A 17,531-nucleotide genomic window follows, 5' to 3' on the forward strand; every position below is an offset into this window, starting at 1 on the left:
GGTTGTCCTGGTAGCCCCTTTATCATGAGCCTGGATGCTCTAAAAGGAATGTAAGCTGGTGACCTGAATGGGGCTGTGGCGTAGAGACCCCTAGTGGAGAATATCAATCAAGCTGTGTGGTCAGAGGCTAAGAGAAGGTAAGAGAAAGAGAAAAGTAGTCTCAAAAAATGAAATTACCAACCTATAAGGAATCATATCAATGAGCAACTTGCTGGTTTCTGTGGCCATGTTTATCTTGTTCCCAAATGCACTGAAGCCAAGAACCTGTAGGGGTTTAAAAAAAAAGGCATTCAATTATGTAAATATTATTTTATGTATTGCTTCCAGGAGTGGAGGTAGCCTTCGCATCTGGCAGGACAGGGAATGAAAGTCCCTAGGCATGAAGGCTGGAGAGGGAGGCAGGGCCAGTTCCGTGCAGCAAGGAGGGCAGAAGTCCTCCCTGACTCCCTTTTAGTTCCCGAAGCTGTTTTGAGCACTGCAGCCTGAAGGAAAAGCAGCTTCAGCCATACTGTGGGGACAAATGAATGCCCTGGACGTCTCTTTCCTTGCCAACTTTAAAATCTAGCAGGGATGTCCAAACTTTTGGTCTCTCTGCACCACACTGGAAGAAGAAGAGTTGCCTTGGGCCACACATTAAATACATTGCGACGTGTAATCACAAAAATATCTCATAATGTTTTAAGTAAATTTACGATTTTGTGTGGGGCAGCGTTCACAGCCATCCTGGGCCCCATGCGGCCTGTGGGCTGCAGGTTGGACACCCTGCTAGACCAAATATAAGCATGTTTTCAGGTAAGAGCTGTATCAAGGCCTCAGTTTTAAATAAGATCTAGGTACGCTGTGCTCATATAAATAAACCTTTTGGGATTTTGTTGAGGTATATTGAGAATTGCATTACCGACTAACCTTTAATAATATGGAACAGCATGTTATAGCACAAGGAGAAAGGTCCTCAGAAATTACTTGCCTTTTTTCTTCCCCATTCATTAATTTCTAAAATGGCAGGTCTCCCTTTCCTTTCAACTAGAAGGAAAAATAGATAACCTAGCTGCTGTTATACCTCATAAAGACCTCACACCAAAGCAAATTCAACCATGGACAATAGAACTCAGTGCGTAGGGTTTAAAATTTTTTTTAATTGTTGATTTGAGAGAGAGAGAGAGAGAAAGAGAGAGAGAGTGCGACATTTGTTGTTCCACTTATTTATACAGTCATTGGCTGACTCCTGCATGTGCCTGACCAGGGATAGAACCCGCAACCTTGGTGTATTGGGACGATGCTCTAAACATCATCAGAGCTACCTGGCCAGGGCCCTCCATGCCTAGGTTTTAAAATAATAATTATATAGTTGCTTTACCCCATTTTCCTAACATAAGTTTTTTCCCAGCATCTACTCTGAGAGTTCAGCCAGGCACTGAGCAGGTGGCAGCTGGTCTAGCCGTGGTGCTGTGGCCAGATGAAGACCCCTAGGAGGCCTAAAGGTCAGAGTGGAGGGAAGAACCTGGATCGTAGCTTGAGTCAGAGAAGACAAGTTTTGTTCTTTGTGTAGTTAAGGGACAAGAAGTGTGGCAAGTAGCCAAGGAACTCTTTTATTTCCAGTGTAAAGATAATACTTGCTCATAAAGGAAAATAGAAAAAGTATGAAACATTAACAAGCAGAAATAAATCACCCAAAGGCAACTACTACTGACACTTTTTTTTATATTTGCTGCACAGTTTAACTACAGACACATAAATAAATTATAAACATATAGTATGTATCATTTCTTACAGCTATAGGACTCTTGAATTATGTGTCAGTAGATGCCACCTGGACCTCAGAGACAGCCTTGAAAATGTCCCTCAGATCTGAGACTACGTCCTTAGGGACTGGCCAGATGGGCGGGCGTGTGAAGGCTCTTGCAGCACATCTAAACAGTAGTTTCCTGGTGGGCGCTGTGCGAAACTCTTCACACCTCAGGCCATAGCCCCTGTTACCTTCCTTCTCCCATTTTCCTCACCAGCAGGGGAAATGTGAGGTCTTTTCCCAGTTCTAAACCTCATCCTTAATCCTTGCTCTGTGGCAGAAAGTGTTCCCAATCACTTGATACATGTTATTAAGTAGCATATTGTAGGCTTCGGTAACCTCCGAGTATAAATGAAGTCGCAGAAAAGTTTACTGCCTAAGTTGCAATGATTCTAAGTCTTCAAGGACTTGTATTGCTGGGCCTCAGATTCCTCCCTCGCTTGGCTTCGTGGCGTGCCCTAATTACTTTCAGCATTCCCCAAATGGACATCGTAGCACAGCCCACCTGCCAGCCACAGCAAGCCCACAGCACCCTCTGTGCTCTGACCTCCCTCCTGTCCTGATGCATTGCTTTTGAGGTTGCTTGAAGGAACGGCACTGCCATTCCTGTTGCTGATGCCTCTTAAGGGAGGGTTGATTTGTGACAACGTGGACAGGTCTTGAGGGCATCGCGGTAAGTGAAGTGAGCCAGGCAGAGAGAGACAAATACTGCCTGCTGTCAGTTGTATGAGGAGCCTAAAACCAGAACCAGTCACACACACACAGAAACAGAGAGTAGAGAAGGGGTTGCCAGGGGCTGTGGTGGGGGAAACAGGAAAAAGTCGATGAAAAGGTACAGACCTTCAACTACGAGATGAATACGGTGTGAGGAACTGATGTGTAACATGAGGACCATAGCTGATAACTCTGAACCGTGTATTTGAAATTTGATCAAAGAATAGAGCTTAAAATGTTCTCAGCCCCACCCCCAAAAAGGTGACTATGTGAAATGATGGAGTGTTAATTCACCAGATGGGGGAATGCTCTCACAATATACATATATGTCAGCATGGTGCACAGTGTAAATGTCTCACAGTTTAATGTCAGTTATACCTTGATAAAGCTGAATGAAATGAGACAGCTGATGTCTGTGGTGCCATCTGCTGGTGGCTCCAAAGCCTTGGGTTCCCAAGGTACCAGAACTGGGCGGAGTTCCAGGGAAAGGAGAGGTTGTCTCTGACTCCACTCCCCAAACTCCGTGTACACATGGCCTCCTGGGCGCCGGGGCAGCAGTGTTTGTGTACAGTACTTTAGAAACCTTTTGTAAAAGCAGCCCTTCTGCCTCTGTCCTTTATGGACTAATAGCTTTTCAACTACTCCAAGGAAGAAAGAATATGCACCTCTGCGAGAGGTGACTAAGCTCTGTCCCACAGTGATGGGACAGAGCTTAGTCTCAATTTCCAAAGCAGCTCCCATGCTCTTTCAGCTGTGAACTGTGGAGACCTGGATTAGTTAGTGTAGGATAGGTGTGCTGTGGCCACGTACAAACCATGAGATCTTAACACATGAAAGTTGTTATTTGCCTGCACAAAGTCCATATGGGTCCGTGTCTCTCCCGGGCAGCAGCTTTGCAAAGGGTGCCTCAGGGATCCAAGCTAATTCCTCCTGCAGACACTGCTATCTCAGCAAACAGCCCCTGTGATTATCACAGCAGGGGAAGGGAGTACATGGGGACTCACACCAGGTCTCCTGTGCTTTGGCTCCAAGGTCACATGGTCTTGCCTAACTTACAGGGGTGTCTAGGAAATGTGGGGGAGCCTTTACCAAGGATATTTGGTAAACTTTAAGTAACTCTGCAAGAGACCACTTCCTAAAGGGAAAATAATTCTCAAAGACACCAAGGATTCACCTATCCTAATATGAGAAATACTGACTTAAAAAAACATTAAGCTTTATTTATGAAAATGTTTGTATCATTTAAAAATTTTAGTTATAACTGCAAAAGATAAATGTTAGCAGTAGATTTTTAAATGAGAAACAAGAAATGCTATTATTAGACAGTAGTGAGCCCCGGCTCTGCCACTCACTAGTGCCGTGGGTTAGGTGATGCCGTTCACACCTCGTCTCCCCCAGTTTCTGTACTGCGGCGCAGTGGGGATTTGAGGCGGCTGCATGACTGCATGACTGCAGCCAGACCAAAATGGAAACAAAACTTCTACATAGAAGAGGGTGGAAGTTCACCAACACTCAGCATACGCCCGCCCTGTATTTGTGTGGTGGAAGATGAAAAGGTAAGTAATTGAAAATCCAGAAGTGTCAGCTGTAGTTGACTTTGGGTGGTACAGCTATAGGAATTTCTTCTCTTACTTTTTTTCCCCCTTCTTTATGTTTTGCAAAATTGCAAGGATGAGCCTGTATTACTTTCAAAAGGAGGAGAAATCTTAATATTTAAATAGTATGAAAAAGAGGCAATAGATGAAAGTCCTTTGAAAATAAGTGTGTTGTACAAATATAAGCTAGTATTTAAAACTTAAATGTGTTCAGCTTTGTCACAACTCAACATCTGTCTTTTAATTATTATTTTCACAGTCTTTTCCCTTCCTGGGTTGCTTTTTATTTAATATTTCAAAAGCCGGGTATTTTAAATGACCTGAATCATGAATTGGGGGCATCAGAACACCTACCAGAAAAGCTTCCATGGGGAACTCGATGGGGTACCGGTTGAAGGACATTCTGATGCACTTGTTGATTCTCAGAGTGACAACGGCAGTCAGAAACAGTAGGATGCTGGTGGAATTCGCTTTTGGGAGAGACATACAGTAGTTAACTATGTTCTGGAAGAAAACAAAAATGACAGAGTCTTAGAAAGGGACATGTGATTGCCTACGTCCAGAAAATGACACTTGCTAGGTTAGTTCAATAAGAAGTCCCTAGGCGGCGGGGCTGGGCACACGAGTCTTGACCGAGTGCGTAGCTATGTACTTTTTTTAAGTTGAAAAAGTGGTATTAAAAGATCGTAATGTCCCAAAAGGAAAGAATACACTTTATATATTTCGGTGTAACACAAAGGACCCAGGAGTTCCGTCTGTTAGCCTAACCTGTATTAATTTTCCCAGACCATATATGTACTTTAGCTTGGCTCCTACGCCATCCTTGCATTGAGGGATTATGTGGCAATTTATATTCTTTAGATGTCTTAGGATACATGTCTGTTATGAGGCATGTAATGGGAAGAATTATAATAGATATTGTATGCTAAAGATCACAGTTTAATGGGAATCACTTTAGTTTAAAAAGCTGGGCAACATGGTTAATGCAACTGAGATCGCGCTTCAGCTGGTGTCTCCAACGAATCGAGACTGTAAATCTAGGAGAGAGAAAATTATTCCCAGGACCGTGTTTACCCAGCTGCCTATGCAGGAGAGTCTCCAGGGGGATCCACTTCTTCTGGGGGGCAAGAGGAGGGGCACTTGTAATGTGGGTGAGAGTAGAAACTACTCACGTAGAAGAAGGAGATAGGACCCGCGTGGAAATGAATCATAATCCCGAAGATGCACGTCAGCTGGGACTGTATGATGTGTAGTGCCGTGGCAGCCAGGTAAGCACTGATTGCGGCGTCCGGAAGGTACGTGGTCACAAAGCCAAAACCTAACATGCCCATTGACAGCTGCAGGGGGTTCAGGTGAAAAAGAAAAACAGAGGCAGAATGTCATCAAACCAGCAATGGCACCAGTCGACGTGTCTTCAGTGGCTTTCCAACAACACAGTTGGGCCAGGCCCCCCTGATGACTCTTCCGTGGCTCCTTCCCTACTCAGCTGCGATTCATGAGACCCCGCAGGCCCTCGGCGTTCAGAGGCTCCCTAGGGGCGCCAGACCACACTTCTTTCTTCCCTCACAAGCACCTAAGCTTAATTGTTTGCTCTAGAATCCACTGACCTTGTTGACTTATGGTTAATGGTAACAGTAATCAGGACATGCTTTGCCTTTTTAAAGAGCCTTTTTCATTAGAAGCTCTGAGAACCCTTTCCAGGAGATGTTAACATTCCTGTGAGGAATGACGCTTTTCAGAAAGGAAAAGACAAGTTAAAAAACCTGAGTTCCAACTCAAACTTCTGGGCCTTTGACTCTTACCTTTACTGAGAGTAATTAAGTGGAATTTATGTCTTTGGGATTATATATATGCTATATATGTATATAAAATAGCATTCTACATTCACATATGCATATAAAACCTATATTTTAAATGTTATATATAGTAAAATAAATTATCTGTATTTCTAAATATACAAAGGATCTTAAGTATAAACATCAAACTATTAACAGAAGTTACCTTTGGGGAATGGGATTAAAAGTTAGTGGTAATACTTTATAATTTATACCTTATTATTTGAGATTTTTGCAATATACATGTCCATCTTTTATGATAAAAAACACAATTGGAAAAATGACGGATAAAAGGTGGACCCCAACCCCCTTAAGGGGGTAGGTTCAGAAAACTGGCAGAGTGCATGAAGAAGACGGGGAAAACGCCCCAAAATCTTGAAGCTTGCTATTGTCACCACTTTATCTTCCACTGGACTAGACGCTCTCAGAAAACAAACTTGGAGGAATAAGTCTTTCAGCTTTAAAAGCTTTTTGTTTCAAAGCTTCCCATCAACTGGGTGCCATATCTCTGCCTTAATCTCCCGTCACTACAGCTCAATACTGCCTCTAATCAGGCCAATCCGCATCCTGTCTTTTGTGATCGGCTGATGTCTGCTTCTGTGCTTATGCATGAACCCCTCTTTTTCGAAAGATTTTATTTATTTACTTTTTTAGGAGTGGGGTAAGGGAAAGAGAAAGAGAGGGACAGAAACGTCAATCAGCTGCCTCTCCCAAGCATCCCCACTGGGGTCGAACCCCGCAACCCAGGCATGTGCCCTGACTAGACATGAGCCAAGGACCGTTCACTTTGTAGGATGATGCCCAACCAAGTGAGCGACACCGGTCAGGGCATGAACCCCTCTTTTTTGGCATCTCTGGCAATCCATGTCCATCGCCGCTTTCAAGAGCTTAACGAAACACCCCTTCTTTAGGAGGTGTGGTGTAAAGAGCAAGGTTCCTGGGGACGGAAAACATGGCTTCAACCCTAACTCTACCACTCTCTGGCTGTGTGAGTTTGGACAGGTTAACTAAATTCTCTGAGCCTCAGTTCCCTAACCTATAAATTGTGAATAACAATGCACGATGTTTTGAGTGGATTACATTACACAACACATGTAAAACACTTAGCTCAAATCTGGAAATAGTACCAGAGGCAAATACATATCACTCATTCTTCATGCCATACTTTCCTGCCACCTTATAAGTGGGAAGTACAAGGGAGGGACCCCATTGTGTACTTATTCTTACATGTTTAAATGTCAGTCACCTTTAAAATACTCTCCATTTGATGCAATACACCTGTTGAGACATTTTTCCTGCTGCTTAAAATGGTTTTTGAACTTGTCGATTTTGATACATTTTAGTGCTGCTGTTTTTTGTTTCACCTCTTCCACATTGACAAAACATTTCCCTTTGAAGGCTTTTTCATACAGGGAAACACAAAAAAAAGTTGCTTGGGGTGAGATCAGGTGAATAGGGAGGGTGAGCCATGGGGGTCATGCTGTTTTTGGTCAAAAACTGCTGAACACTCAGTGTGATGTGTGCAGGTGCACTCATAAATCACCCATCATGAAGTGGGCAAATGCCTTGAAAGAGTCTTCAAAAACAATTCATTGAAGCCTAACTCAGCCTCTCACAACAACACCAGCTGGTACACTGATACACATGGGTTCCTAGAACACTCATTTAGTGGGGGAAGCCTGTACTACAAGGTGCCTGCCCTTCAGAAGATAATTCTGGTTTTGAGGGGGGTCCCTTCTCTTACCTACAACCACAGAACTCTTTCTTGGCCAGCTGTTATGTAGTATCAGAATCTGTGTTAACATTGTTTTCTAGGCAGTATTGTCAATCACTCAGGGTTGTCTTGTGACAGGAAACCCATCTGTCATTCTTATAGAAAGCAAGCACTAAATGTTCAATGAATGAAAGGCTCAACAAATGGCTGTTTCCTTCCCACACAACCCCAATCCAACTAAAGATTATTCCTTTATTTTATACTCTTATGACACTAAACTCTTTACTTTTATTACTATTAGTTTGCAGTTTATCTAGAGCACAGATTCTGGAGGTAGATCACCCTGAGCCAGAATCCCAATTTGGGATCTTACTAGCTAGCTAAATTACCTTGGGGAATTCACTTAACCTCATTGTACATTCGTTTCCTTAAAAGAAGGACCATAGTAATATCTACCCTCAAAAAGGGGAGTTGCGAGGATCCAAAGACATAATACACACAAAGTGCTTTCAACAATGACTAGCCCATAGCAATAAATGTTAGACATTGTCATCTAGTTTAGAGTTCTTTAAATTTACACTTTCTATTTTCAGTAATTGTGGATCGATAGGCAGTTGTCAGAAACAAAACAGAGAGACCTGGTGCACCCTTTACCTGGTTTTTCCCCAATAGGAATGTCTTGAAAAACTGGAGTACAATACCACAGTTAGGATGCTCAATAATTCCATCACTGCAAGGGTCCCTCCTGTTGATCCTTGATAGCCAACCCCTACCTGCCTCTCCGCGCCCATCCCTACTCCCAACCTCATTCTCTTACCTCCGTCCTTATCCTTAATCCCTGGCGACAATCTGTTCTGCATTTCCATAATTTTGTCACCTCCAGAATTTTGCATAGGAATCATGAGTATGTAAGCTTTCCTATTTTCAAGCTCATTCATTTCTGTCCTTCGTTATTTCCTTACTTCTGCTTACTTGGGATCTAATTTGCTCCAGTTTTTTTAGGTCCTTGAGGTGGGAGCTGAGACTACTAATTTGAGCCTGTTTCTTTCTTCAGCTGCATGCATTTTAGTGCAATAAATTTCCCCTTTTCCCTTTCAGTACTGCTTTAGCCGTGTTCCGCAAATGTTGATATTTTTAGTTTTCATTCACACTAATATATTTTTAATTTTTTTTCCTTGAGATTTACTTTTTAACCCATGGGTTATTTAGAAGTATGTTGTTTGATATCAACATACTTGGAGATTTTCCTGTTAACTGTCTGTTACTGAGTTCTAGTTTGATTCCACTGTGGTTGGAGAACACACTGTGGTATAAATTCATTTAAATGTATTGAGCTGGTTTTATGGTTCAGGACATGGTTTATCTTGGTATATGTTTCATGAGTCATTAAAAAGAATGTGCGCTCTGCTATTTATTAGGTGGACTGTTTTGTAAATACCTCTTAAATCCTGTTAGTCGATAGTGTTGTTGAGTTTTATTATTTCCTTGCTGCTTTTCTGTCTAGTTGTTTGATCAGTTACTGAGAGGAGTGTTGAAGTCTCCAAATGTAACTGTGAATTTGTCTGTTTCCCTTTTCAGTTGTATTAGTTTTGCTTCACATATTTTGAAGCTCTGGTGTTGGGTGTATATATACTGAGAATTGCTCTGTCTTCTCGGTAGAGTGACCCTTTGATCGGTATATAACGTCGTCCTCTACCTCTGGTAATTTTCTCAGCTCTGAGGTCTACTTCATCTGATATTAATAGAGTCGAGCCTGCTTTCCTTTGATTCATATTTGCATTCAATCTTTCTATTCTTTTACTTGCAACCTGTCTATATCATTATATTTGATGTTTTTTATAGACAGCGTATTTTAAAACATGTCAGTCTCTATCTTCAGAGTAAATGTTGCTATGTGAGGGCTTATGTCTGCTATTTTTCTGTGTGTTCTGTTTTCACTTCTCTTCTTCTTTTTCCTGACTTTGGTGGGTTTCTTGAACATTTCTAGAATTCCGCTTTTATTTGTATTGTTTTGAGTGTACCTCTTTGTGTAGCTTCTTTAGTGCTTCCCTTAGGTATGACATTGCGTGTATATAACTTAGTACGGTTTCCTGGTGTCAGTATTTTACCAGTCCAAGCAAAGTAGAGAAACTACCTCCCTTTATGTTTATAAGAGAATTGTGTTGTAATTTTGCTTCAACCATCAAACATAATTTAGAAAACCCAAGAGAATAAGAAAAATCTATTGTATTTATTCACATTTTTACCCTTTCGTTCTTCCTGATGTTTCAAGATTCCTTCTTTTATCATTTCCTTTCTTCTTAGGAAAATTCTTCTAGCCTTTCTTTTAGGGTAGGTCTGCTTATGACAAATTCTCTTAGTTTTCCTTCGTCTGAGAATATCTTGACCTCCCCTTCATTTCTTGAATGATATTTTCAGTGAGTATATGATTTTGGACTGACAGTTCTTTTCTTTCAGTGAACAAGAAATACTGTGCCACCTCCTGCTGGCCCCCATGGTTTCTGATATGAAATTTGTTGTCATTTGAATTGTTTCCCCCCTATAGGTCAAGTGTTTCACTCACTGCTTTCAAGATTTTTTCACTATTTTTAATTTTTAGAACTTTGACTATGATTTGTCTTGTTGTGGATTTCTATGGATTTATTTTTTTGATTTTCTCAGCTTCTTGAATCTGTAGGATTAGGTATTTTGCCAAATTTGAGGAGTTTTCAGCTATTATTTCTTTAAGTAATTCAACCTCATATTTTTTCTCCTCTCATTCTGGACTCCTTGGCACAAATGCTAGATCTTTTGTTATAATCCCACTGTTCCTGAGGCTCTATTAATTTTTTTTCAGTCTATTTTCTCTCTGCTGTTCAGAATGGGTAATTTCTATCATTTTTTCTTAAAGTTCATTGCTTCTTTTCTCTGTCTCCTCCATTCTGTTGTTGAGCTCAGCCTTTAAATTTTTAATTTTGTTTATTGTGTTTTTCAGTTCTAAAATATCCATTTTGGTTTTTCTTTAGATTTTCTAGTTATTTGCTGGGAATAGATTATTTTTTCAGTTTTATCAAGTACATTTCTAATGGCTTGCTGAACCATTTTTAGGATGGCTGCTTTAAAATCTTTCCAGACGATTCTAATATCTCTGTCATCTCAGTGTCAGGATATTTTTATTGTCTTTATTCATGCAAGTTGAGATTTTAGTTCTTAGTATGACAAGCGATTTTCAGTTCAAGTCTACATTCTGGGTAATATGTTATGAAACTCTGGATCTTATTGGAGCCTTCTGTTTTAGCTAGCTTATTTTGATGAAGTGCTGGCAGGGGAAGGAGAGGGTACCGCCTGGGTATTGCCTGGTGCAAGTCCAGGTTCTGCTCCTCCACCGACACCTGAGGCACTAGCGACTCTGCAGTGTTGCTGGGCAGGAGTGGGAGTTCTGGCTCAACACTAAGCCTCCACGGACGCTATTCTGTCTGGGACAGACAGGAATGCCTTTACTTCATCCCACATGAATTTCCCAGCAGAGGGAGGTTCTCCTCATTACTGCTGTGTGTCGGGGGGAAGGCCTGACCGTTCACTCTGCCCTCTCTGACATCCCCCCAGCGTGAAGTCGGATGGGTGTCTCACGACCGTCCAGGGGATGAAAGTTCTGACTCTCCAGGTAGCCTTCTCTGACAGTACCCCAGTTGGGAGCGGGTGAGCACCTCATTATGGGTAAGCGAGGGTGGAGTCTAGACTCCCCACTTGGCCTCTGCTGACACGAATGGCGGTGATACCGTAATTGCATTTTTTGTTGGTGTCTGGAGTAGACCAGCCAGTGTACTGATGTTTTCAATCCTGCGAGCCTATCCCGGTCCTGTGGCAGCCTTTTCTTGGGGCTTTGTTTTGTCTGCACCTATGAGCACTTCGGCTTCCTGGCCTCTTCAGCATGGAGATTAAGGTACATGAGGCAAAAATGAAACTCACCACTGCGTTTCTCCCGGTGTCTGAGCCCATTACCCTTCTTCTCTTCACCTTTCAGAGTCTTCTTATGTTCGTTTTACATATGATGTTCCAAGGTTTTTAGCTGTACTTAGCAGGAGGAATAGGGAAAAGTACATCTATTCCATCTTTCTGAACATGGAATGTCTCAAAGGAGGGGACAGAACATGCTGAAGGCCTTCAGAGTATTGACAGGTGACTTACTGCCTATTATTTCTTCTCCTACATACTGGATCTTTTTTAACTACAGGAATCATGTCTTTTACAAAATATTTTGCTCTCTGTTAAAGTACCAAATTTATTTCTCTGCTGTCAGTAATTGTAATTTATGAGGCTTACGAAGTGACAGGCTCTCGGCTGAGTGTTACATGCATTTTCTCTCTCAATCCTGACAAGAACCCCAGAAAACAAAAACTATGATTCCCGTTTTATGCTTGAGAAAACTAAGGCCCACCAAGGTAAGGTAATTTAAGTATGTTCAAACATCTGGCAAATGTGAGGGCTGGGGTCGGCCCACCATAATAGCTTGCCTTTGTGGGCTCTCAATAAATCCTTACCTAATGAAAGATGGTCCCAGGATAGATCAGTGAAAACTGGCTAGAGAGTGGGCTAGTTGAGGAGAAAGGGAAATAAATCTGTACTATGTGATTTTAGACAGGTGGATTAAGCTTTAGATGGTAGATTCTCAGAGAAAAATGAAAGACATTGCTAAAAAATAAACTTCGATATTTTAATAAGTCACTGATATTATTGTCCTTTAGCTGTGGTCCTGTCATTGAAGGAAAAGGGTTCCAGGTCTGACTCCAAAGTTTACTAACCCAAAACATCGTATCTGAGCCTATCAGCTATTCTTACTGAAAGAATGTAGAGGGATTTTTAAAAACATGAAATCTACTAGGGCCCCTCTTTAATTTTAGAGAAGGGACTGGTGAGTGTGTATAGTACCTCATCCAAAATTAATGGTGGATGGCTTTTTCCTCCCCTGGGGACGGCGTCTTCAGGCGTTCACATTGGCCCAGGGTTTGATGTACTGGTGGCAGCTGTCCTACAATACCCCCTCTAACAAAACTAGGCAGTCCTGAGCCCCTGGGAACAGAATTGTTTGCTTTCACACCAGGAAGGTTGGGGAAGCTCCACAGTCTGCACGTGGCGTGTGCCCGGGCCGACTCTGTGGAGTTCGTGCTGGGAGACCTAAAGTTCTAATGAGGTGGTTTGGAAGGAAAAAACACGTATGCAGGGTCCGTGTGTGCTAAATGCATCAGTGACAGGATCACACATGCTTTCCTTAGCGAGGAGCAGAAAATCACGTGTCGGCATTGAAGGCACAAGCACAGAGTCAGAAAGCTAAATTAAAAAATGAAGCTGTTTTGAGTAATAAAAAACAAAACCAAAATCAATGGCGGGTGGTTTCTGGCAAGGGAGAAGTTTCGTCACATCCCACAAGTTTTCCAGAAACAAATCACTGAAGCTCCAGGTGCATCATAATGGGTAGCAGGAGCGATCAGAGGCAGGAGTCTATTTGTAGCCCTTTTACTTATTTCTCTTTCAGAGGTTTGGAGACGCAGGTCCTACCTGAAAAACCCCAGTCAGAAACGTGGTGGATGCCACCACACTCAAGGATCTGTTGTAAGCCGTAAAGAAGAAGGGGTCGGAAAAGTCCTCTTTGATGAAAGTCCCCAGTATCAGGTGGCCACTGTTGAACGGGTGCAACTTCAGGATATTAATCACCAGCGTGCTCAAAAGGAAGAAGGGACCTATGAAAGAAGATGTTTAGGCAGAAGGTAAGGTTTTAAGTCCAGGTAAATGGAAGATATTCACTAACTCAAGGCATGATCTTATCTTGTTTTGTCCTTGATCTGAAGAACTTTTCTTATTTTAAAGTGTCCATGGAGAAGTAAGAAAGAGAGGGCGGGGAAAAAAAAGCAAAAGAAAACCGCTGGCTCCACAAGCTGAGACGAAGTCACAGCATTTCGATCTTGGGGGCCCAGATAATCAGCTCTTTCGTTACGGGCAGACAGAGTGGGAATCGAGAGTGTTGACTGGAAATGTGTATCAGGTTCAGCCACTGCGCCTGCTCTTGGAGGTGGTGGAAGGCGAGGTGGTGGTGAAAGTATCAGAAATCAAAGCTAGACCATAATATTGTAAGAAGGAGAAGAATACTTAACACTTGTGAAGAATTTACTAGGTGCAAAACGAGACCGAGCTCAACCTGTTTCAAAGATCATTTCCTTTAGTCTTCATGTCGACAGACATATGGGTATGTGAGCAGAGGCAAACCTTACTTTTAAGCTGCCTAACAGAAACAAACCTCTGCTGGGCCTTCTGATCAGTATTTGGAAATAACTGTGACGTGCCTCGGGAACACGGGAATACAGTTTTTCTCTCATGTTCAAATGTAAAATCAGCACATAGTGGATTTCAGTAAAAATACGGGATGCTGCCCTTTCAGAAGGCACAGTGCACTCCGCGTCTAGGAGAACGGGATGGCTCCAGCTCGAACAAACTCATCTGGAGCAAAGGTATGTCGGGCAAAATTGTCGACGTTGGCTGTGTGGGGAAGCGCAGGAAAAGGCACTTGAGTGAGTGAGTGAGTGCTGGCTACGCCCTTCCAAGGCTGCTGGGCCGAGTGTGATTTGATTTCTACCCAGGTTCACCTAGTAAATGTGAAGTGAACAGGCTGATTATATGACCTTTAACCAGTTTGGTTCCTGGAACAGTCATTTCTAATTTTTAAATAGTAGACGGACTTTTGACTCTGAGAAAGCAAGGGCTCATCCTGTGGTTTTCAGTGTTTTGATTACTGTGACAGCATTTTCTCCCTGTAAATTAATAAGCTGACATGATAGTTATACATCGGGCCCACGAGGTCTGGTTATCACGGGTCCCGCTGAAAGATGGATCCACTCCAAAAGTATTGGCAAAATTGTTTCTGGATCTTCCTGGTTGAGGGCAGCCAGATCCCAATGTCCTTTGATCCCTTTGGGACACAGCTTTCTGGCCTGCGTATCTGGTGGTGGCATTAATAATGACAAACTAGAAGTGTTCGTGTTCAACTTCTAAAATCTAAACACTGGTCCTATGACTAGAATGTCCGTGCTGTCTCTGTTCTTTCTACCTTAAACATAGCTTTAACTTGGGTTCCTTAGGAGTAAGTCAACAAGTAAGGTGGGGACTTCATCCGCCTCCTGTGGTTCCAGGGCTGAACTCACCAATGGACATTTGATGGCAAGATCCAAAAATCACATAAAGTACCGAAGAACAGAAAGCTGCATATGAGACATTGAGAGGTGGAATCAGCTGCCTTGCCAGCAAACTGAACGTCAGGACTGAAAAGCAAGACAATTGAAGTGAGAAAATATAGCTTGGCTTTTAAAAGTCACCTTAAATAAAAACTGTAGAGAATATGTAAAATAAAAGTGATCTACACATACAGCTGAGTATGCTCAGTGCTTGCTGGGGCTTCGAGGTTAGAGGAGGACGTGACTGAAAGGGTTGGCCCACGAGAGATTTGGGGCTGATGGGCCTGTTAGGTATCTTGCTTGTGGTGGTGGTTACATGAAGCTATATACGTGTTTAACTCCACAGAACTGTACACCAAGAGGAAGTCAGTTTTACTGTAGGACAATTTCTTTTTAAAAAGGGATTCCTTTCCCCCAACTAACAGTCCTGTGTCAGAAAGCTACCACTTGCCCTTTTGGTCCAGACAACGTTGGTTATAGTGAAAATGAGCCTGTTAGTGTACGCTACCTGGACCAAGAGGATGTAAGTGAAAGATAAGTATCCAGTGGGGGGCCCTAGCTTTGGCTTTTCTGAGCACGATGATCTTGTAACTGGGCATGTCACTTTTAGGACCCAGGAAGCAAATGTTAATGAAAATTACCAGAGGCATTGGCTTCTGTTTGGGAAATGAGGCTTCTAAAGCCCAGCTAGCTCTCAACCTATCTGAACGATCTTGTTGTTTTAAGTCTGAACGAACTGCCACCTGGAAGACCAAAGAGTACTCCCTGGACTGCTGTGTGTGCGACTTGTCAAAGAGATGCTAGCATGCTATGTTTCCTATCCGTCACCTTTCTAAGTAACACCAGTGCCAATGAGGTCTTTTGTGGTCACGTGACTATGAAATATCTAGTTAGGAAAAGAAATGACCATGAATGGGCATTGCAGATGCCAGTATTCAGGGGCGCAGACTAAACCGAGTATTGTGGGACCATCCTGAGTTAGAAACCTGGCAGGAAAGGGAACGCACAAATGGTAATGATGTGATTGGAATTCACATTTGTTTTCTATTCATCTAGTAGAAGTAATTGTCTACTCTGGGCGAGCGGACAAGGTCTGACTCGCCGTCTGTGGGTGAAAGGCTTTTTATCGTCCTTACCTTGGGGGACTTGCACAAGGCCAACACTCATACCAGCAAGCAAGTCTCCAAGAAGCCAGTCCTTGAATCGATACAAACACATCCATTCTAGGAAGGGGAAGATCGTAAGCATGCATCTTAGGAACTTGTGCCATGAGCAGCTGCGAGAAAGAAGAACAGAGACTCGATTATGCTCTCCAAAGAAAAAGCCCACATAGCCAAGAAAAGACACAGTGCACAATTCTTCCAGGACAGCGGAGTTCCTTGTTAACGCTGTCAAAATGTTGATACACTGGACTGGATAATTGTTTGTGGTGGAGCTGTCCCGTGCAGTGTAGGACGTTCAGCAGCATCCCACTGGATGCCCCTTCCCCCAGTTGTGACACCCAAAAATGCCTCCAGACATGGGCAAATGTTCCCTGGGAGACAAAACCACCTGCAGTTGAGAGCCATTGTCCTATATAACAAAACTCCAAGCCTTGTAAGTCCAGCGTACAAATCAAGTTTTTGTTTTTACAGGACATTTAGAAAGATTTAAACTGACCAGCTTTCCAGTAGAAAACGGACTTAGTGCTTTGTCTTGATAAGGACAGTTTTTTGGGATGTGATACTGGTGAGTGCAGGGGCAATTAACATAGTCATAGCTTTCCCGTATGCCAAAATTTTTATTGAACGTTAACTCTATGTAGTTTTGACCTGTGATATGTAGAAATGTAGAGAAAATATAGAATATGGAGTTACCATGCTTAAGGAGTTAGACGTGTAAATAAAGAGCAGTAAAATAAGACCTTGGTATTCTTGAACTCAGTAGATGTCAGCCAGAAGTGATTCTGTTTCCCAGCGGGAAGGCCTGCAATATCTGGAGATGTTTTTGATTATCCTGACAGGTGTCGAGTGGGTAGAGGCCAGGGATGCTACTAAACATCCTAAAATACACAGGACAGCTCTCTGTAAGAAACAATGTTCTTGTCCAAAGTGTCAATGATGATAAAATTGAGAAAAGCTATTTTAACTTTTGGATCATCTAAAACAGAAGAATGACCACCAATCAATCAATCCATCAATCAGTAATTAATCAGTAAAACTAGTTTGGTTTTAAATTGCTTTTTTAAAAAGTATAATTTATTGATTATGCTATTACAGTTTTCCCAATTTTTTCTCCCCTTACTCCCCCCTCTGCCCTGCCACACCCCCTCCTTCCAGCATTCCCCTCCCCGCCCACTTAGTTCATGTCCATGGATTGTGCATATAAGTTCTTTGGCCTCTCTGTTTCCTATACTATTCTTAACCTCCTCCTGTCTATTTTATGCCTACCAATTATGCTTCTTACTCCCTGTACCTTTTCCCCCCATTCTTCCCCTCGCTCTCCCCACTAATAACCCTCCATGTGATCTCCATTTTTGTGATTCTGTTCCTGTTCTAGTTGTTTGCTTAGTTTTAGTTTTTTAGGTTCAGTTGTTGATAGTTGAGTTTGTTGTCATTTTACTGTTCATAGTTTTTTATCTTCTTCTATTTCTTAGATAAGTCCCTCTAACATTTCATATAATAAGGGCTTGGTAATGATGAACTC

The 17,531-nt window shown here is 42.3% G+C and overlaps 1 protein-coding gene across 1 annotated transcript in view; it reads right to left on the minus strand.

The window, feature by feature from the left end:
* Positions 1 to 17,531, minus strand: part of SLC26A8 (solute carrier family 26 member 8) — a 70,642-nt gene that overhangs the window by 38,473 nt on the left and 14,638 nt on the right. Inside the window, exons 4-9 of the mRNA XM_053914063.1 lie at positions 15,983 to 16,122; positions 14,817 to 14,933; positions 13,180 to 13,361; positions 5,268 to 5,432; positions 4,450 to 4,599; positions 182 to 264 (exon numbers count right to left, since the gene is read on the minus strand). Of these exons, the coding sequence (XP_053770038.1) occupies positions 182 to 264; positions 4,450 to 4,599; positions 5,268 to 5,432; positions 13,180 to 13,361; positions 14,817 to 14,933; positions 15,983 to 16,122 (837 nt within the window). The remainder of the gene's footprint in view (positions 1 to 181; positions 265 to 4,449; positions 4,600 to 5,267; positions 5,433 to 13,179; positions 13,362 to 14,816; positions 14,934 to 15,982; positions 16,123 to 17,531) is intronic.

Source organism: Desmodus rotundus, chromosome 11 (assembly GCF_022682495.2).
Source record: "Desmodus rotundus isolate HL8 chromosome 11, HLdesRot8A.1, whole genome shotgun sequence".
Classification (NCBI taxonomy): Eukaryota; Metazoa; Chordata; class Mammalia; order Chiroptera; family Phyllostomidae; genus Desmodus; species Desmodus rotundus.